The sequence below is a fragment of the Bubalus kerabau genome, chromosome 1 (genome assembly GCF_029407905.1).
Source record: "Bubalus kerabau isolate K-KA32 ecotype Philippines breed swamp buffalo chromosome 1, PCC_UOA_SB_1v2, whole genome shotgun sequence".
Lineage (NCBI taxonomy): Eukaryota > Metazoa > Chordata > Mammalia > Artiodactyla > Bovidae > Bubalus > Bubalus kerabau.
In genome coordinates this window covers 219,126,139-219,148,324 of record NC_073624.1, presented here as the reverse complement: position 1 = coordinate 219,148,324, position 22,186 = coordinate 219,126,139, and the positions used below count along the sequence as shown (strand labels likewise).

The 22,186-nt window shown below is 50.2% G+C and overlaps 1 protein-coding gene across 5 annotated transcripts in view; it reads left to right on the top strand.

The window, feature by feature from the left end:
• The window catches only part of SIL1 (SIL1 nucleotide exchange factor), a 246,140-nt gene that overhangs the window by 222,456 nt on the left and 1,498 nt on the right, over positions 1-22,186 (top strand). For all 5 annotated transcript variants that reach the window (XM_055554958.1, XM_055554943.1, XM_055554951.1 and 2 more), the window contains exons 8-9: positions 18,752-18,848; positions 19,279-19,443. In XM_055554958.1, the coding sequence (XP_055410933.1) occupies positions 18,752-18,848; positions 19,279-19,443 (262 nt within the window). The remainder of the gene's footprint in view (positions 1-18,751; positions 18,849-19,278; positions 19,444-22,186) is intronic.

Below are 22,186 nucleotides of genomic sequence, written 5' to 3'. Positions count from 1 at the left end.
GGACCAATCAAAGTCCTGCCCTGGAATTCTGTCCCACTTAAGAGGGAGAATTCTTTATGCTGGGATAGATGCATTTGGGGGCAGCCAGTGGCCATCAGACTAACCTTTCTGTGGAGAATGCAGCTTCATCTAGAGAGAGGCAGAGCCCAGAGATGTAGCTGAGGGGGGCCTGGCATGCTCCTGGAGCCTCTGGACCCAGCTGTCCTTTTACTTTCACCGTCATTCTTCATGATGGATCCCAACAAACTAAGGTTTTCTCTTAGATGAATCTGAATTCAGTTTTGATCCCTCAAAGAGGGTCCTGACTAATAGCAAACAGCTTCCAACTGATCTAACTCTTTGCTTCCAAATAGCCAGTGTCGTGTCCAGGGAAGCTGCTTCATGGCTGGGACCCCATACAGAAAACTTGCTTCATACATGTTGGGCACTCACTTCCTGTTTCTTCCCTGAGTAGCAGCACCCTCTCCATCTGCTGCCAACCTGTGGGAGAAGGGTGGAGACCTGAGCTTGGGTATCCCAGCCTGCCTCTTGGTGTCAGTTAATCTTGTCATCCATGCATGTATTTTTCATCTCCTCCCTCTGCTTCTGCAGAGATAAATACAAACTGTCAGTCTTGCTTTGCAGGGGCCTTGCCAAACATGGAAGTGGTGGGGAGTTGATCAGTCTACCGCAGGCTCCTGTCTTCCATATGTAGAGAGGGAACCATATTCCCATGGCACAGTGCTGTTTGAGGCTGCAAATCTGATTATGTCCCTCTGAAATTGGGCTGTCCTCTGGTGCCCAGCTTGAGCTGGTGCTGAATTTATTGTCCCTAAAACATCAGGGCAGTGTTAGAGGTTCCTTGCCCACTGCTTCTTTCCCAGGCTGTTTGTGCCAGCTGCGGGGCCCTCGTGAGGCTGTTAGGTGTCTCTCTCTGGCAGATTCATTGTTCCATATTTTTATTTAATTACTTACTTTTACAGCTCTTAGAATAAATCTAATTATCCATCTGTTATGCTACATTATGTCACTGCAGTTCACACAATTCTTTCTCATTGTATGATATTTGTTAACTTGACCTTGCCCTCTTCCAGTGTTCATGCTCCCCTGTGTGGCTCTGTGCCACCTTCTCAGTGGATCCCCAGCATGTCAGTCTGTTAGGGCCCCAGCAGAACCGACCTGTGGGTGGCTCTTAGGTGAAGCAGAGGTTGGTGGAGTTTGGAGTAGTTCAGAGGGAGGAGCATGGCCAAGAAGCCACCTACAAGGCCATGCTGACCTGACTTCGGTTTGGAAGGCTGGATTGGTATTAGGGTGCTAAGAAAGAAAGAAAAAGTTGTAGCCTAAGTCCCTGATCTTTAGCCAGAGTGCTGTTGTCAAGGTCAGCCAGGTGAGGTCGACCAGGAAGGCGGTGACAGTGCCCACCTGCAGACATGTCTGTGGCTGCCCCGCCATGGCTGGCAAGTGGTGCCTGGCATTAAGAGCGAGTCAGGACTGATCTCAGACACAGCACAAGTGGAAGTTACCTACTGGAGACTGATTTCAGGAACCAAGTGAAGGATCCTGGCCCCTAGATTGTTTTTTTTTATTTTTTTTATTCTTTTCCTGCTGCCTAAAAATTTTTAATACTGTTGGGAATTAATGTCTTGATTTTTTAAATACATCCATTACCTCTCTTTGGGGACAAATATAGATACTCCCAGAAGGGGTATGCCAGGGGTCATTGAACACCTCTGCTCTCTCCTTTTTCTCAAGCAGTTGGGAAAGCATGGTGATGGGGACACACAGGAAGTTGATTTAGGAGTCAGACTGGAGGAGGGAGGGCAGAGAAGGCAAAAACTGAGAATATTAACTAGGGTCTGCCTTGTGTGAGCCCTTGCAGTGGGTAAGCTGCTCATAATGGGAGGGAGGTCGTGTGTCCAACCCATCCACATACCTAGTTATAGGGCCGGACCACCCAGGCCTCAGTGTCCCAGCAGGGGAGTGACACCAAGCCGGCCTTATCCTTTTAGGCAGCTGCTGCTCATTGAGTACCAGCCATTGGGCTAGACCATCTAGAGAGTGAGGTTACAGGTGAATAGGCAGCAAGGCATAGTCCGTGTCCTTGAGGGTGGTGACAATTTAGTAGGGGAGACAGACTTTGACCAAGTCTGTTGAGTGAAGGGGTCCCAGGAATGCATAGCAGGGGCCCTGTGTGGGAGGTGGTCACTGAGGGCTTCTCTGAGGAAACGGTTGGAGAGAGACATGGAGGACTAAGGACTAGCCTGATGAAGCTGGGGGCAGGGATGGGGAGTGTTTGGGGGAGGACACTCCAGGCAGAGAGGCAGTGGTGATCGTTGCACATTTGAGTTGAGAAATTCATTGCGGGAGGAAGTCAGTTTTTGTTTTCACATGGGCTTGTTTTCAGCGGGTTCCTGAGTGGAAACCCCGAGGGTGCTTCCCTAATTCCTTGGGGGCACATGTGTGTGGCCAGATAGGCTTTCTGTGTGGAGACACTTGGGTCAGAGGCTCTGTGTTCTACTGCCTCATCCTCCAAGGTACCCACAGCCCAGGGCTGGGCCTGCTACAGTGGTTGAGGCCTCTCCAACCCCCCGCCTCTGGCCCAAGCCCATATAAAAGGCCTTCTGGATGCAGGCCCGGTTTGGAGCTCATTATAGCCTCATGGCCAGGCCCTCCATTTTCCCTTCCAGGTTAAGACTTGGCAGGCATCAAAGACTGCCAGGAACACCCCACAGGCCTTCTCCCTTAATGATCTTGCTACCGCCCCCAGTCTGCATGGCCTTCTTAGCCAAGCTTTTCTCACCAGAGCCTCTGCTTTTCTTCATTCCAGCAAGCAAGATTCAGTGACTAATTGCTGGTATTTTTTTTTTCTTCAAGACTATTGATATAGACTGTCATGTTGGGGGTGGGGAAGAGCAAGCTGTAGTCTGGGGGGACTGGTGTCTCCTGCTGCTGCCGTCATTAGACTGAGGCCCATGTGGTATTGATGTCCGCATTTTGTCTTTGTTCTCGTATTTTTTGTCGTTTCGACATTTGGTTCTTTGAACATCTAACATGCCTTTTTTGCTTCTCATCTCCCACAGAAGATTGTTGTATTTTGTACCCCACCGAAGCTGTGTTTTCTTTTTGTCAGATTTCTCACTTTCTTCTTTATTGTATTTTGATCAGTGTGGCCATGTAGGTCTGGGTTTTATTGGGAGCTTTTCATCTTCTTGGCAGTGGCCCTTGGGGCCTGGGTCTTCTTGCAGAAGCTGGGCTCTGCCACAGGCCCCTGAAGCAAGCTTCTCCTGGCCAGGGCTGGGTAGAGCCCAGCCTGTCATCTCTTCAGGGACATTCCAGTGTAGTTGTTCTGAGACGTAATCAGGCATCAGCACTAGTAAGACTTGTTAAAATACAGATTTCCAGGCCCCTTCCCCAAAGTTTCTGATTCACGAAGTTTGGGTTGGGGCCTGAGAATTTTTACTTTACCCTTGTTCCCAGGTGTTGCTGGTACTGCTGGTCGAGAGACCACACTTTGAAAACCATGGTATTAGTATAATTCCTGCTTTACCTTGAGCCAGAGTGTCCAGGGTCATATGGACGGGAGAATAGTGAGGGACCAGATTCCTTCTCCAAACTGGTCCAGCTCTCCAAAACTAAACGATAGCAGATGTTGGCAGTGGCAGCATAATGTTTTAAACACTTTTACAGTGCTTTCAATCACCCTGTATTGTTTGATCCTGAAAAACAGACCCCTTGGTTAAGTAACTCAGCTTCTTGACAAATAATAGAAGTAAAGTTCATATAAGTTCAAGACTTTTTGATAGCGTGTGGTGTAGCTCCAGTGGAATCCATGTCTCTTGGCTCCTGTTCTTGAGCTTTCAGGCCTCAGCCACTTATTAGCTACGTGACCTTGAGAAAAAAGCTACTTAACTTTCCCTGACTCAGGTTACTAATTTGTAAAAGGGGGTAATAATAATATTTGCCCCATAGAGTTGTAGTGACAATTATGTGACTTAATATTTGAAAAGCATTTAATTGTTGTTAAGTGTTGGAACCCCAGAATCTATTCTCCTAATGACTGTGAGGGGCTGCCCTTATTTTTTGCATTTCTGCTGTCACAGAGGCCTAGGAGAATGTACCACTTCTCAGTAGATGGCATTATCTCAGGCAGTCAGGACAGAGCTCACTCAGTTTAGAAAGGTCCTCCTCTCTGTGGTCTGCTCTGAGGGAACGGTGGATGGCATGTGCCTCTTGGAGTTGGGGTGGAGTGGTAGCTGCGTGTGGGGTCTGAGACCAGGAACGCAAAGTCATCAGCACTCCTCAGAAGCTGCTGCGTTTGCAGCTCCGCCCTGGAGTGGCGCTTCACAGGTTAGTTTATTAGGAGGGAAAGCCCAGTCTGCCCTTGCAGTGTTTCCTGTCTTCTGACTCCTCTCTCCACCTTCTGACGGGGGCATATTTTAAGTAGAGGGCTGGTCCTGATGATGCTAATAGTATTCAACCTGTCGAATAGTATGTGCCAGGCACTGTTACATTGGATACCTCGTTTAATCCTCCCAATGAAACAATCCTTACTTTACAGATGAAGAAGTTTGGGCAAAGATAGTTTAATTACAATTAAGTAGAAAGGTCCAAGATTCTGGTTCAGGCCATGGGCTCCAGAGCTCATGGTCTTTATAAAGTTTTGTGAAGTTACCTGCTTGTATTCTACCATGATGTTTCCCTCTGGGGTGTCATTTTCCCTCTCCTGTAGGTACCTAGCCTTGTTCTGTTCTCAGTATTCTTTGCTCCTCAGCTTAGTGTCCAGGACAATGGAAAGTTGTTTTTTTTTTTTTTTTAATTCACCTTTGTATATTCATAGAATTTAACACAAAACCTTGTACAGAGGGTGACCATATGTTCTGTTTATGCCTCTTTTCCCAGTGCAGTAATTAATAGTGCTTCTTTTCACTCTTAAAAATGTCCCAGTTTGGACAATAAATTATGTGGTCACCCTACTTGCACGTGATTGGGACACCCTACTTGCACGTGATTAATAGAGGACCTTTAAGACTCAAAGAAACAAACCCCAGATGGTAAGATTTTAAGCACTTTTATTGCCCAGTGAGCAGGAGAATTTAGATGAAGGTTCTGCTCAGCACCCCACAAATGTACCAAAAAGAACTATCTCTAAGACCAGAGTTGAGGCCAGTAAGGGTCACAAAGTCAATTAGATTTATCGAGACAGAAGTCCCACTGTGGCTGACATGCCAGGCCAGGAAGAGAGGAAGTGCAGAAAACTTAGGCTTTCCCATTTCTCCCAAGCAAAAATGATCCCCAGCCTAGCACTTGGCTGTCCTTAAGCCCCTTAGCCTTCCTGCAGGAAAGAGCTAACTGGGCTTGAGCTGTTCCACCGTGCTGAATGAACTGAAGCCCAGTGGGAGTCTGGGCTCTCGTCCCAGTGCATTTTTTCTGGGATTCTGCTCATCTCTGACTCTACCCCTGTACCCTGGACGTGGGATCACACTCACCCACACCCTTGGTATGTAAAAGTCACACTCCAGATTGTGTCCTTGCCCCATTTGCAGGCAGCTGAAAAATGCTGTGCATATGTCAGTTCACACTTGAACTGGTTTAATGTTTTTTTCCTTTAAGTTGCAATCTAAAATTCAGCCAGACAGGCTTTAATGAGCACTAAATTGTCAAGCCTTTTGTTTCCCTTGCTATTTCCCAAGCCATAGAGATTCTGTGTTTGATTCAGCAACAATTGCTGAATCTTAAACAAACCATTTACATTTTGACGTTAACTATTTTATGAGTGTAACTTTTTCGTTGTCATTAGAATGCTTCTAACAGAAGGCCTTTTTAGTGACTTAATAGTAAAAGAGTTTACAGGGTCTTGGAAGATGATTCTTAACATTTTCTTTGAAGGAAACAAAAAAAGTAGATTTTTATCTGAATTCATTGGGTAATAAATACATGCAGACTTGTAGCCTTTCTCCTCTGAGCTGAGGCTTTTGCTCTTGCTGAGGTCATTCTAGGGTATCTTCCTGGTCAAGCCCTCCATTTTTCAGGTTACAATCACCTAATATTGAAGCCCCCCTCTTGTAAAGTTACTTGTCTAATAGAGTCCCTCTCTGCATGTTTCTGTCGGCTGTTAATTTTGTCTAATTAGGGGCAGGAACTATTTTCATTCTTCGCTTTGGCCCCAAGATGCTTAGCTGAGGACCCTGTGCACTCTGGGCCCAGTCAAGATTTGTCGACCAGCTGACTGGACAAAGAGCCTCAGACAAATAGCATGCTCACATACGAAACCATCCATCATTCTGTCTCTGGAAGCTCTGAGTAATTGGGGCTGTTCTCCAGTGTTTAAAGATCTCCACAGAATGGGAAGTCTTTACTTTCCTCTTAGGTTCCCATTTCAGTATCTGGTCAAACAGGCACAAAGGCTTTGGGCAAGACTAGTCCTCCCAGTTTTGTTCCTGCATCAGGGAAGCTCTGTGTCTTTCTTAACCTGGAGGAGACCTGGTGAGCCCTGAGCCTGGCCAGGGAGTCTGCAGACCCACTCCATCCAGTTTTTTCCTCTGTTACAGAGGAGAAAGTGGACAGAAGTGGCTGGGGTACATGATCCCACAGTCACTCAAGCCATGAGATTGGCCATATGAAATAGAGCTGGCCAAGGAGGCCATGTTGATCCACCCCCATGGAAAACCATGAGGAGCCTTGCCTCTCTTGAGGCTGTTCTTGCCTCTTAGAGCTGGAACTAATTGTTCACAAAGATCTTTCCAAATACCAATAATGCAAGATATTTGGGTGGTTCACCATATTGTTCACCATATTTAAACTGTCAGAAACCTTAAATATCTAAGCAGAACCTCAGCAAACAAAGGATATTTTGGGGACTTGTTATGTATGTTGCACAGCAGAGAGATTTGTAGTCTATACGACTTCCAAATCCTGGAAATGAAGCATTTCAATGTTGTCATTTTCTGCTATAGACCATCCCACGATCATTGCCTTTCCTTTTACTATTGAGAGATGGCTCATTCATAAACATTTCTGCAGTTGTGTGGCAAAAGCAAGATAGGCTTTACTTAATTCCATTGGCTCTGATCGAGGAGATGAGGTGGTTGGGAGGAAAGGTGAGTGATTTCCCAGCACATGTCTCACAACTCTTGAGAGCAGAATTTAAGTAAGAAAATTCCTCCTGAGCCACTAAAGACCTGTTGAGAAGGTGTATTGCCTGCACCTTGGAACAAGGATGGCCAGTGGTCTTCCTGGGGTGCTCATACCATGCCAGACCAACTTGTCTGCTCTTGTCAGCCTTTAGCACTTAGGGGAGCTGGTATAGACCCATCTCACACCCACTCTGGGTTCTCTAATAGACTTGATAAATCTCACTGTGAAAACTTCCCATATGATTAAGCCTAAATTTCCTTCTGTTTAACTTTGTTGATCCCACTTCCCTCAGACTGAGACAATTATGGGAGACATTTGTTGAATATTTATAGGGCCACAGATAATTTCCCTTTAGCTCTCTCTCTTCCATGTTCCCCACTCTGTGGCCTCCCTTTCAGTTCAGTTCAGTTGCTCAGTTGTGTCCAACTCTTTGCGATCCCATGAACCATAGCACACCAGGCCTCCCTGTCCATCACCAACTCCCGTAGTTTACCCAAACTCATGTCCATTGAGTCGGTGATGCCATCCAGCCATCTCATCCTCTGTCGTCACCTTATCCTCCTGCCCTCGATCTTTCCCAGCATCAGGGTCTTTTCAAATGAGTCAGCTCTTTGCATCAGGTGGCCAAAGTATTGGAGTTTCAGCTTCAACATCAGTCCTTCCAATGAATAGCCAGGACTGATTTCCTTCAAGATGGACTGGTTGGATCTCTGTGCAGTCTAAGGGACTCTCAAGAGTCTTCTCCAATACCACAGTTCAAAAGCATCAGTTCTTCGGCACTCAGCTTTTTTTATAGTCCAACTCTCACATCCATACATGACTATTGGAAAAACCATAGCCTTGACTAGACAGACCTTTGTTGACAAAGTAATGTCTCTGCTTTTGAATATGCTGTCTAGGTTGGTCATAACTTTCCTTCCAAGGAGTAAGAATCTTTTAATTTCATGGCTGCAATCACCATCTGCAGTGATTTTGGAGTCCAGAAAAATAAAGTCAGCCACTGTTTCCCCATCTATTTGCCATGAAGTGATGGGACTGGATGCCATGATCTTCGTTTTCTGAATGTTGAGTTTTAAGCCAACTTTTTCACTCTCCTCTTGCACTTTCATCAAGAGGCTCTTTAGTTCTTCTTCACTTTCTGCCATAAGGGTGGTGTCATCTGCATATCTGAGGTCATTGATATTTCTCCTGGCAGTCTTGATTCCAGCTTGTGCTTCTTCCAGTCCAGCGTTTCTCATGATGTACTCTGCATATAAGTTAAATAAGCAGGGCCTCCCTTTAGCCGGTTCTAATTAGCTTCTTTGATCCTTCCTCCCTGTCTCTCCCTCTAGTTTGTTAATTACACTTCTCCCCCATGAATTCTTCCTGTACTGGCCTTGTCTGTCTAGCCAGAGGAGCTGGGAATGAGAATCCAAGGCTCCTCAGTGAGAGGTATTACCTTCTTCTTTGTCCTGTACCACAGGTAGCCCCTCCCACTTCTGAGAAGCCTGAAAACCCAGGCACTCTGCCTTTCTTAGCAGAAAGGTAAGAACAGTAATTTTCATTAAAGTACAATATATCATGATTAAAACTGTTATGTGAATGCTTGGTATTTGCCAGGAAGTGTGCTGATCTCTTTATATATTATCATACTTCATACCCACGGCAATCTCATGAGATAAATATTACTAATTCCTATTTTATAGATGAAGAAACTGAGGTCTGAAGAGGTTTAGTAACATGTTGCAACCACACAGCTTGACGTGCTGGAACTAGAACTTGAACTTGGGTCTCTCTGACTCCAGAGCAGCTTTTACTCAGTATTTGCTTTTTGAGTTTGAGCTTTTTGATAAGACTAAAGTCCAGATCACTGGCTCTTAGATCACCAAAAAACATGCTGGGATGTCAGTTATTTACCCTTAGAGTGGGAGAGGGTTTTTGCATTGAGATAATAAAACTTGGCTCAGAAGCAAGTTGGTGTGGTGCTATGGGTCTTTATATATCTGGACCCTTGGAAATACCTCCTTCTGCAAAAAACAAGAATCTCATCAATTTTTGAATTGCTTTAATTCTTAACTCACTTTTCTGATACTGTTAAGGAAAAGGGCTTCACTGAAATGGTATTCTGAGCGTCACGAATGATTTGTTTGGTGAAGTGAAGGTGTTGGAAACTTTGGTAGAAAGTGGCCATGTTCAGAGAAACCAAGGGAAATACAGAACTCTGAGTTTGAGGGAAAACAGATTTTAGAAGGTCCAGGGAAAAGCAGATACATTTGGGCAAGGGCTTTGAAGGGAAGGATGACTCATAGTCTGAACAATGAAATGTGCTTAGCGCAGTCACAAGTGATTACTGCAAGGAACAGAGAGGAGACACCTATTCAGACCAATAAGGCCACTTGGGGAGTTGTTAGTGTTGCGCTTTGTCTGAGAGATGATAAAGGGGCCTGTAACCAAGAACAAACAGAACGAAAGGTGTAGATCTCTGGGAGCACTGTCAGGACTGGGTGCTGAGAGCACAGGACCTGCCTGAGCCGTTGGTGTTCGGAGTGAGGAATCAGGGAGGACGCTGGGCTGCCTGCCCAGCTAGGCGACTCGGTGTCACAGGTGGCAGAGGGCTCGTTGCCGTCCTTCTGTTTTACCTCTTCACTTCTCTCTTAAGGAGAATGGCCCTCCTGTCAGAAAGAGTAACGCAAACATGGTTAAGAAGAACTTGAGGAAGGAGGGAGAAGAGCCACTGGCTTCTTAAAATTAATTAAGGTCTGAAAAATCAAATGAAAGCCCATGGACATCATCATGAGACTGTGCACATATGGATGTTTAAGCATCACTGAGAGAGGAGTTAGCAGACATGGTAACTGTTTTGCTTTTCAGAATAACAGGGCAAGTTTTGAGCCCTCATTTATGAGCATTTCTAAAGAGAGATGATCTCTTGGAGTTAGTGTGGGTTCCATGAAAATAGACTGATTTAAAGCTTCATATCCCTTCCTTCCTCCTTCTCTTCCTTCTAAAATAGTACATTCATCTTATGTGTACCACTTTATGACTTTTTAAAAGTGAATATACCCATGTAACTACCACCTGAGTCAAGAAATGGAACTTTATCAGCACCCCAGAAGATTCCCATGCTGCCTCCTAACTCTGATGTCTTTCTTAGAAAAATTTACCAGCCTAGAAGTTAAGACTCAATGTTGTAGACAAAAAGGGAACCTGCATTTCAGAAGTGTTTGTCCAAACACGTAGCAAAGTGACATTTTAAATTTTGCTGTTACTAAATTTTTAATTTTATAAATAACCCACATTCATTGTTTTGTGTTTTTTTTAATCTTACCATGCAGGAACAAATATATGGTGTCAGTCCACCCATACCATTTATAACTGGCTTTTTACCTGCTCTGCTTGTATTCAGGGCCATGTTGGGGAACCCTTGCCTCATCAGAGGGTGATAGGAACAGCCTTCAGGGATTCAACCTAGGTAGGCCCAATGTGAGTCAGTTTTGTGATACTACTACCAAAAACTTGGATATGGCCTCAGATTTTAGGAACAGATGGCCTTGGGGCAGAGGATTAATTATTTTAAATAAAAATTATTAGTGAATTCCAGAACTAATGGATGAAGGTTTGATGAGGAACAGGTTGTCTTCATATCTCAAAGAATCTCCCCGCAAAATACATGTCAATTTCGAAGGGACAAGTAGTATCTTTGTAGTGGAGAAATCTGGCAGGTAGCACCATGATGAAGTAATCAAAGTGAACCCAGCCACTCTTGAGCCTGAATGACGTCACGTGCTGCCTCATATGAGGCACTGAGAAAGATAAGACGTTGCTTTTGTGTCACTCCTGCCAACATGCACTGCATCAGTCTAACCAGGAAAACATATCAGCTTCAGGCTGAGGGACATTTTACAACTGGCCTGTGTACTTCCAAACTGTCACCAGAAGACAAAGACAGACCAAGGAAGACTGTCTCATAGTTAAAGGAGATGTGGAGACATGTTTCTCAATTCATAATGTAAGGCCTGGGTTGGACCTTGAACTAAAATTATTTTCCTAATAAAGGATATTTTGGAGACAGTGGGCAAAATCTGAATATCTGTAGATCATGCATCATGTTAATTTCCTCATTTTGATTACTGTGGTTATGTTCTTAGGAAATACACACTTGTTACATTTGGGGTAAAGGAGCTTCAGATCGCAGGAAAAATGTATAAATATATATATAGAAAATGTGGTAAAATGGTATCAATTTGTGACTCTTGATGGAAGTCTTTTTTCATTTTGCCCCTTTTCTGTTATTTTTCTGCATAATTTTCGATGGTATTGTAAAATTTTTATTTATTTGGCTGCACTAGGTTTTAGCCGAGGCAGGTGGGCTCTTTAGATGCGGTCTGTGGAATCTAGCTTCCTGACCAGGGATTGAACCCAGGCCCTCTGCACTGGGATCATGGACTCTTAGCCACTGGACTACCAGAGAAATCCCTCTATAGTAGTTTTTTAGTGCCCAGTCTGAAATGATTTGGACTTCCCAGGTGGCACTAGTGGTAAAAAAAAATCAACCCAGCAGCCAGTGCAGGAGGTGCTGGGTGGGGAAGATCCCCTGGAGGAGGGCATGGCAAGCCACTCCCATATTCTTGCCTGGGGAATCCCATGGACAGAGGAGCCTAGTGGGCTACAGTCCATGGGGTCTCAAAGAGTCAGACACAACTGAGCAACTTAGCTCCCACATCAGTTCAGTTCAGTTCAGTCACTCAGTTGTGTCTGACTCTTTGCGACCCCATGAATTGCAGCACGCCAGGCCTCCATGTCCATCACCAGCTCCCGGAGTTCACTCAGACTCACGATCATCAAGTCAGTGATGCCATCCAGCCATCTCATCCTCTGTCGTCACCTTCTCCTCCTGCCCCCAATCCCTCCCAGCATCAGAGTCTTTTCCAATGAGTCAACTCTTCACATGAGGTGACCAAAGTACTGGAGTTTCAGCTTTAGCATCATTCCTTCCAAAGAAATCCCAGGGCTGATCTTCTTCAGAATGGACTGGTTGGATCTCCCTGCAGTCCAAGGGACTCTCAAGAGTCTTCTCCAACACCACCGTTCAAAAGCATCAATTCTTTGGTGCTCAGCTTTCTTCACAGTCCGGCTCTCACATCCACTGGAAAAACCATGGCCTTGACTAGATGGACCTTTGTTGGGAAAGTAATGTCTCTGCTTTTCAATATGCTATCTAGGTTGGTCATAACTTTTCTTCCAAGGAGTAAGCGTCTTTTAATTTCATGGCTGTAGTCACCATCTGCAGTGATTTTGGAGCCCCCAAAAATAAAGTCTGACACTGTTTCCACTGTTTCCCCATCTATTTCCCATGAAGTGGTGGGACCAGATGCCATGATCTTCGTTTTCTGAATGCTGAGTTTTAAGCCAACTTTTTCACTCTCCTCTTTCACCTTCATCAAGAGGCTTTTTAGTTCCTCTTCACTTTCTGCCATAAGGGTGGTGCTGCAATGATTTAAGGGTGGGGCAGGGAATGCCCCAGGGGACTGTGAGCTCCAAGATGTCAAGAAGATACTTCAGCGCCCCTTCCTCTGAGCCCCATTTGTCTCTCCCAGGGTGGGCAGGTTGTCATTCTGTGTGTGTGTCTGGAAAGGTGTTCTGGAGATGCTTTTGTGAGCTGTATCATTGTGGTGAACTGCGGGCATCCTACACTGGCTTCTGTGACTGGCAGCTGTTTGGGGACTGTATTTGAATGGGTCCTGTGACACTCCCTTCTTTTCGTCAATGTCCAGATGGAACTTCTAAGAGGCCCAGCATGGTTCCCACCCCAGTTACATGGTTTGAAGCTCATTACAGGCTTCAGTGTCTTTATTTCTCCTGGCAGCTTCATTTTCATGTGGAAGTTGTATGTGGTTTTTTTTTTTTTTCCCTAAGTTGGTAACTGTCCATGTCTTGATTGATTAATTGATTGCTTAACCACATTAATCCCTAGATGGTAGGCTAGTATAGATCTTTAATGAGCCTGTTTCGGGAGTACACATCCTGCAAGTTCTTGTGTTCACAGGTGACCCAGGGCCACTCACTGTCTGAGGCTGTCAGAGAAGGGACCTTTCTCTCTCTGAGCTACACAGCGTCATCAGGCAGGATCACAAACGATTGAGCCTGAGGTTTCCCCCTTTCCCCACTGCACAGCATCTTCTCAGAGAGCATTTCAGAACAGTGGCAGCTTTGTCTTCTGTTATTAAGACAGAAGGAGTAATGATTGTCCTACCTAGAAATATTGCAGGGACTCATGAGAAAGCACATACCCTCTGTGTCCCCAGCATGCTGTGAACAGGCCTGACATCTCGGTTTGGGCTGGGACTCTGGACCACACAGGCTCTACGCCAGGGGTCTCACCTTAGAATCTCCTCAGCCCCCACTGAAGCCATCAACCCAGTCCATATTTCCTGTTCTCTCCCTTTCTGTTTTTCTCCTTTTCCACTGATTCAGACTCCCTTTTTAGCCCTTACTGTTCTGATTCACCCATGAGCATGCTGGGTGAGCAGATTCTGTGCATTTCCTGTTTCTGGGCACACGCCCCCACTGCCAGCAGTGCCTGCTCCACAGCCCCTGTGCATCGCAGAGGACCCCACAAGGTAGAGGGCCTGTGCTTGACTTACTGCTCTGCCCTCACCATCTTGAAAGCCCTCAGTTTTGGAACAAGGGTGCCATGTTCCCTTGAACATTATGTAGCTGGGTCCTGAGTGCCCCGGAGGGAGGAGGCGCTGCCTGCCTCTAAAGTGGGCAGCGTTGTCCTGAGCCCCCGTGGCCAGGCCTGGCTGCCCACCCTGAGATCAGCTCCACCACCCCTCAACACCCCCCGACACCTGCTCAGCCTGGTTAGCTAAAACATGACCTCTGACCCTTGGCAGGTTCCCACATCAGTCACCCCAACCCAAATTGTTTGGTTTCTGCAAATGCAGTCTTTTTCTGTTTCTGCAGTGCCCCCTCCCCCCAACGCCAAGATTTACCGAAGAGCAGCTGCTACTGTCCCTCTGCACTCAGACAGCTGACTCGCCTGCTGATTGTGAGCATCCCAGTAATCCAAGTGCTAATGGTGTTTATTCAGCCCAGCCGGCTTAGCCCTGAACAAGGTTTATTCTCATTTATCTCATGGGAGACGAGCTACGTCCTTAATATCCTTCTGTTGACTTTGAGCACACCAGCGCCACTGATGTCGCTGAGAGACATGCCAGGCCCCTGCCCTTTTACTCATTCAAAGCCTCAGTTGTCAGAACACCCATCGTCTGGCCGGCAAGACACCCTCACCCCCACGCCCGCCCCCAGGCTCTGTGGCTGCGGCTCTGATCCTGAGTCTGTGGACTGGGAGGAGCTGAGACCAGCATACGTGTGCCTGGGCCTCTGGGCTGAGGAGAAGCTGTGTTCTCGAGGATATGGTCTGGCCGCAAAACGTGTACAGCAAATGCACTCTGATTGTAATCTCCCAGTCACAGTGTATTGGCTAGCATTTTGGTGCTCACTGGCTTTTGTCTTTAACTCAAGGTAGTTTTAGCTCTGCCTCCCAGGTGAAGACTCTGAAGCAAAGGGACTCACCCAAGGCTATCAGGCATTGTTGACAGGATTCTCGCTGAGTATTCTCCGGGCCCTGCCCCTTGCACATCCTATAGACCTCACTCTGCTCTGTGTGGAGCACTTCTTCCCCCAAAACATAGCAGAGAGCATTCAGAGCCCAAGGCTGAGGTCTCGGGAGAGAGGTTCTCTGAGAGCAGGTTGGTGTCAGCCCTTCCAGGGCTGACTGCTCAAGAGAAGCCCTTCTCCACTGTCCCTGATGGATGGACTGAGTGACATCTAGAAATACGAGATTGGTCTTTTCCACCCTCTGGCTGTGTTTCCTCAGCCCCTTGACTGGACAGCACTAGAAGGCTGTTCTCAGGAGGGTTTTGTATGGAGTCTCTGGCATGTCCATGGAACCACTGAAGCCCTGAGCCCTGGGGTAGGGCCTAGAGTTATGTGGGTTCTCTCATTCAAGCTGATCAAGGTGTAGGCCCAGGGCTGTCAAGGCCACACTCGGCCACAGGCCCACATTTGGCCAATGGTCCTACTCTACTCATGCAGGTCTTCAGGACTGTGCTGCAGGTGGGAAAGAGTAGACTGATTACCTCATGAAAGTGATTCTGTCAAGTGGCAGGAGGCCCGAGGCTTTCCCTTTTTCTCACTGGTGTACTTCTGTGTTTGAGCTCTATTCTTTCCTACTGTGGATGGGCTTTCCTCCATTTAGAGGGGTCGGCACGAACCTGGCTGCTCTTGGCTGTAGGTACCCCTGGCTTGCAGCACACTGTCTGCCTTGTGGAGAAGAAACTTCTGTGTCCTGACTCCAGGATCAAAGACTGAAGGGCTCTGATGGCCCATCCTCAGCAGCCCACTGAGGGCCTGGTGAAGGGGGAGCATGATGAAGCAGTGCTGGGCCGCAGGCCCTTACCCATCAGGACCACAGGGAGTGGGAGAGTCAGTCACAGGAGGAAGGGAAGAAAGGATGTCAAAGCCTGGTGAGGAGAAAGGACGCTGGGCAGACACACACTGCACCACAGCACTGGCCTGACCTGCGAGGGTTGGGCTGGCCTGCCTCAGAGTGTCCCTCCAGGTCCTCTCCCACCCCGGGTCACTGTCCTGACACGGGCTCTCCTCCTGGGCCCTCTCTCGTGTCTGTGTGCCCTGAAGGCATGTTTCCAACTCCCCAATTTGCCTTGCAAGTGTTAAGGAAAGAGAAGCAGGAGCAAGTTCCACTACTGGACAGGTTATGGGTCCTGCGTCTCCCCTGCTCGGTCAAAGCCTGACCTTCCTTTGTGTCAGGGGTCAGCTGCACCTCTCAGCCCCGTTCTCGATGGTTCTTCAGGGCAGCCTCCACTGAATGGTCTCCTAGCCTCTCTGGACGTGCTCATGTTGTTCCCTGAGCACATGCTGGTCTTCTGGTCCACAGACCGTCTTCCCCACCTGACCTCCCAGTCTCCAGCAGTCTCGCTTCTTTCGGGCAGCCTTGCTGGCTCTTCCAGACCAGACTTTCTCTGAAGCCCCACAGACCATAGGTTCAGAGCCACCTGGCAGGGCCTAAAGTTACGTAGCCATTCACTTATTCGCTCTGCAGCCTGTAAGTGGAATATGGTGGTGTGGCGTCTCTCCTACGTGTGGAGCCTGGCTTGTCAGTGTGGAGCAGCAGAAAAGAGGCTGAGTGTCCGCGAGGATCTGTTCTGCACGCGGGGCATCTCTGAGCAACTAACTGCCTGGCCTGTGCCTTCCTCTAGATCTTCCCTGGCACAGTGCTGTGCGGCCCTTTCTACCCCACATCAGGCTTCTGTGGACAGAAATACTGGGAAGCCATGTCTCTTCTTAGCTTTGGGCATTCTTTGTTTACTCCCACTGGCTTATTCTTCCTCTGGAGGATCCTAGGGATTTGCCCACAGACTACATGCCCTCCCCTTGGCCGCTGGTAGTCTGTTTTTTTTTACTGTTTGTGCTTTGGTTCCCTCTGGGGTTTGGGTCTTCTCTCCCCTTCTACCAGCTGAGACCTGGGTGGGCAGAAACCAGTCTTCTTCGTGTCTCTCCCCTCCCCCAGCACTGCCCAGGCTGGTGACAGGGAGGCGCTCCAGGGCCGCTCAGGCTGGGCCTCCCTGGGGGCCCCTCTGCTCCTGAGCTGTGTTGCCTCTCTGGGTCTTGTTCTCAGCAGATCTGTAGACGAGAACAAGGCTTCACATGCCGTCTTTGAAGGAGCTTGTCTGTGCCGCTCTGGGGGCCCACTGGGGACGGGGCTCCTCTGTGCTGTTCCCTGAGGCTGATGCGATGTTGGGCCTCCTAGCCCCCTCTTCCTTGGGAGACTGCATCTGACGTTTGTATGAATTTTCTCAGCGTGGTTGACTTCTTTTCCTAGACCCTGCCTGTTGCGGGTGAGCGTTCCTCAGACACATGATGGCAGAGACAGCCCTAATTAGCTCACCCTTTGATGAAGCAGCTGCCTGTCTCAAGTTGGGGGAGCAGGGGGTGGGGAGAGGCTCAGTGCCAGACTCCCGGCATCAGCGCCCACCTGCCTGCCTGGAGAGGAGCTGTCAGCCTTCCTCCCTGGGGACCCCAGCCCTCTTCTCCAGACGGCTCTTCAGACATGAGTGAAGTTGCAGTGGAAGAGGCCGGCACCCACCCTCGTGTCCTTTCTGCAGAGGAAGTGAAGAGGGGTGCGGGCTTCTCCCATTTTACAGCAGGAAAACTGGCCCTGTGCGCTCGGTCTGCACCAGGCTTTGAGGCTGCTGCCTGGCAGGAGTAGAGGGTGGGCTGTCAGGCACTCACTGGGCCCCATGACCGTACTGTCCGGCCAGGGCCTCTCCTCTGAGCCGCCTGCTCTCTCTTCTTGTCCGCCTCACCTTTCTCTGGGTTTTGGACCAGGAATCGTCTCTGTGATTTGTCTGTATCTTGAGCATCCTGCCTCATTCTCCCCATGCTGTGAGGGCCCCCTGCCGAGGTGGGGGTTTGGAGAAACAGGTGCTTTTTGGGTTTCCAGTCTACTTTTTGGTGGCCAGAGCCCGGAAGAGAGTGGGGGCCGCCTGTGTGCTTGCGTCTCACCTCGGGGCCAGCCCCTACCCCATCCCCTTGCTGCTGGTCTCTGGCTTTCACTTGCCTGCCACCTTTCCCAAGACCTTATAAGCTGCTGGTGAAAGCATCTCAGTCTTCCTCGAGGGCCTGACTACCCAGGCCCCTGCACTTGGCTCTCAACCATAATTCATCACCAGTTTGGTCTTAGAAAGCAAATAATTCCCAGCATGTCCCTGTCTGGCACCCTGCCCCAGGGGAGGTCTCACCCTTCAGGCGCCCATCCTTTCATCCTGGAGGGCTTTGCCTGAAATGTTTGTTTGAAGCTCATCATCACTCTTTTCTCCAGCCCAGAATGGGGCCTGGAGTCCCAGGGGCAGCCCTGGGTTTGGAGTGTTGCGTTGCTGCCCGTTTGCTGCTTGATGCAGTCACGGTTGTCCACGTGTTGGCTTCCTCCCCCTTGTTGCTGGGGCCTGCGCCACTGCAGAGCCTGCGCTGTGCTGCAGGGACGGGCACAGAGTGGAGAGAGCGGCGGGGGCAGCTGGGTTGGTCCTGTGTTGGGATCTCCCCAGGACCAGAGGCTCCCTGGATCCTGTTCTCTCTGCCCGCCTTCCTCCCCACGCTCTGTCTGTGTGCGCCACCCGGGAGGGGAGGGGGCGGAAGAGGCCTTGCAACTCCACACCCCTTTAGTGTTTCCCCAGAGCGTGATGCTTCTGGGATCCTGGAGGCAGCGGGGGAGCAGGTATGGCTGCCTCGAGGAGCGTAGAGGAAGGCTTTCCATTGGAGGGACCCTGAAGGAGCACGTTTAGCACAGTGGGATCTTAAAATGGGACTTCCATCCCCAGATCACGCCAGCCTGTTGGCTGATGTGGAGTGGACGCTGGCCTGGGCCCTGTCACCTGGGCCATGGCCACTGTACCCAGGTGGACCCGCGTCATTTTGTTTTGTTTGCCCAGCTAAGTCCTGGCCTGTCCAGAGTGGGAACCCCACTTTGTTGTTCACCAGGGATGGCCGCTGTGGCAGCAGCCCCCTTACCTGGGCTGGGCATGCCCCCAAGTTGGTGAGTAGGTGCAAAATCATGCTTTCTTGTTCTTCCCCACAGCAACCCAAAGGTCCAGGTGGAGGCCATTGAGGGGGGAGCCCTGCAGAAACTGCTGGTCATTCTAGCCACGGAGCAGCCTCTCACTACAAAGAAGAAGGTGTGTTTCTGCCCTTTTTTCTTGTTCAGACCTCAGCACACCTGTGAAACCTAGAAGGCAAGGAGGGTCCCTCTCCAGACTGTACTTGTAATCCTTGGGGGCCTGAGTGGTCATCCCTGGGTGGCATGGAGGGGAGGGCCTCTCTCTGAAGCACCCAGGCAGCCTGTGAGGTATCTGAGGCCTGGGTTCAGCTCCCAGGTTCAGAACCCCAGCTCCTGCCCTGGGCCTCTGTTTGTCCACTGGGTGATGTTGAAGGTGTCTGATGTCTCTCCTCTCTCAGCCTTGGGTCCTGGGGTGCAGCTAATCCCGAGGGCAACGGGTGGAGCCAGAGAGAAGGGGGCTGGGCTGGGATACTTGGGGCTCCTCCAGGTGCCTGCCCCAGGGCCCGGTTTCTGTAGCGCCTCACCCATCAGGGTCTGTTTCTCCGCAGGCCCTGTTCGCCCTGTGCTCCTTGTTACGACACTTCCCCTATGCCCAGCAGCAGTTCCTGAAGCTGGGGGGGCTGCAGGTGCTGAGGAGTCTGGTCCAGGAGAAGGGCATGGAGGTGCTGGCCGTGCGTGTGGTCACCCTGCTCTATGACCTGGTCACCGAGAAGGTGAGTACTCAGGGCCCGGCCACCCCTGCCTTCTGCTTTGTGTGTGCTTCTGGTCATTTGACCTCCTCCTCCCCCAGTATCTTCCGTCCGTCCCTCCATCCTCATAGCGGAGTGACCTGAGCAAATGTGTCAGCCTGGAGCTGGGCAGCGATGCTTTGGAGCCCAGGACTTCTGAGATGTCAGGGCGGAAGTCCTGTGGGAGGTGACTGCTGAGCTCACACCTGAGAGCTGCATGGAGTGGGAGGGAGGAGGGGATGCTGGCAGTGGTCAGGGCCAAGTGTGCAGGCATAGGGGTCAGTATGACCGAAGGCCCGAACAGCCAAGATCAGCCCTCCGTGGAATGAAGGGTCATGTGGTGAAGCGCTGGGTGGGGCCACCAGGAGCAGGTGGTGGAGCAGCTTGTGTCTGGAGCCACCGCAGCAGCCAGGAGACCGAGGAGCTGGGCTGGAATAACGCTCAACCTGAAGATTCTGGAAACCTGAAGGTGCCTCCTCTGGTTTGGGAGCTTTGTCTCTGGGCCGGGCTCAGACTAGCTGCCATCAAGGGCCCCAGGGGCTTGCTGCCTGCAAGGAGACTTGGTGCCCAGCCTACTTTGGTCTTTGTGAGCTTGGAAAGTGTCTTAATTAAGGAGAGGGTAAAACCAGCCGGGCCTGATTTCTTAGTTCAGCTGCTGCAGAGAGCTCTGACAGGGTTTTCTCTGTTGCCTCTCAGGGGCCACACTCTCCCCACAGCTGACTCGGATTAGGGGAGCAGGGCTGGGCAGCCACGGGGACCATGCTGGAGACAGAGGGCCTGCCCCTTCCTCACCGTGCCTCCCGGCTTTGTGCACCCCTCCCCCAGGCCTCAGGCTGGATCAGGGTTGTCCGTTGCTGCTTTTCTCTCCACCTCTTGGCTTTTGTTTGTGTGCACTTGCGCTCTCTGCCTCTCTTTTCCTGTCTCATCTCTCAGGCTGTCCCTCTCCCTCTCTCTCCCCTCCCCCCCTCTCTTCCTTCACCCCTCTAAGCTGCATAAACCTGATTTCTCAGAACAGCAGGCAGCCATGTGGTGCTCACATCAGTTAATAAGGCCTGGGCACAGTTGATGTCCTGGGAACAGGCCAGCAAGCCTGGGGAAGGATACGTGCCTTGGTTGGCATTTCCCGGGAGAACCCTGTCACTTTCCCCTGGTGTCCTGGGTGTCTTTGCTGCCCCCAGCCCTGGCACAGGGCACTGTGACTGCGTCATCCCTGGGGAGCCGCCTCTGGCAGTCTGACCAAGGCTCTCTGAGTCAGCTGGCCCAGGAGCTGGACTGGAGGCTTTGGGGTGCCATGAGGATCAGGGAGGGCCTGGTGTTTCTCTGCAAACAGCACGAAGACAGCCGTCTGTCTGCAGGAGGAAGATGGTGGAGGGGTTTCAGCCGGAGCAATAGAACAGATGGCAGGTGTGCTCTACGTGTAAGGCCATCAGGGCATTTTGTTCTGTGGTTTCTCAGAATACACTGGGGATAGGTACAGGGCTCCCAAAGGAAGAGATGTGACAGGGTGGAGGGGTGCCATGCTCCCTGAGGGCATCTTTGGTGTGCAGAGGTAGTGGCTGGACTTCAGAATTCCCAGGAGAGTGTGGACCCACCTCTCAGATTATCAGGCTCCTTGGTCCTTGCCCCTTCCATTGTCTGCCAAACCCCAGGCATTTCTTCTTCTGTCCCTTGGCTCCGGGCAGGCCCTCTACTAAGAAACTGTGTCCCTACATCTGGGCTCTTGCAGAGCTGGGACGCCTACCTGTGGTCATGAACCCACGTCTTCTTGTGCCTCCATGGAGCTGAAGGGCCCTTCCGCAAGTGCTGCCTGGGTGTCTGCCTGCCCTGTGCTGTGCCCGGCCCATAGTCCCTGCCCTCCTGGTGCTTCCAGGCAGACATTTACCAGAGAGCCTCCTAGAGTGTGTGGGCCCTGGAGGCTTATGATCAGGGCCCTGACTCTTTGGGGCAGTCAGGAGAGTTGCTGAGTGAGATCTGAGGGTTGAGTCAGGTTGACTGTGGAGTTGGTGCTGGGTGAGAGGGTGCCTGGAAGTGCGAGCTGCCCTTGCACAGGCCCTAGGGGAGGGTTAGTGTGACAGGTACCGGAGTGAGGGCACCAGTGGGGAGGCGTCTGAGCGCCCGGGGGGCAGGGCCTGCAGCGCCTCCATGTCCCAGGGTGGGAGTCCGTCTTTATCGTCAGAAATGCCCAGTGTGAAGGGTTTGCGGTGAGGCCTGGAGGGGGCAGGCTGGGCCCGGGAGGCAGGGGACTGAGAAGCACAGCGAGGAGCAGGGCCCCAGGGCAGAGAGCTGGCAGGACTTGGGTGTTTGGCGGGTGGAGCTGGCGGGATGGGAGTAGGTTAGAAAACGACAGCCACATCCCTCTCAGCCTTTTCTGTGTCAGAAAGCTGACCCTCTCTGCTTCCCTGCTTCCTCTGCCGGCTCTGAGGAGCCCCAGAGCCATCAGGTGGTCTGCTGTGGGCCCTGAGCTTTTTCTGGGCTTTCTTCTTGCCTGCCCTGTCATGCACGCCCCATTCTCCCCTGGAGTTAGGGCAGTGAGTCCTTCTTTCTTCCTGAGAGTGCGTTTAGTGTGCCCACTGCTGCTCCTTTGTCTCCACATACCTTCCTCTGACGGGTGAAGCGAGTTGGTAGACTCCTGGTGGCGTGCTGTGATCGTGCAGTGGTTAGTACTCTACTATGTAATGAAATGAGGTGGTAATCTGTCAGGTCTAAGGTGTTCCCTTCCCTGCCTCTG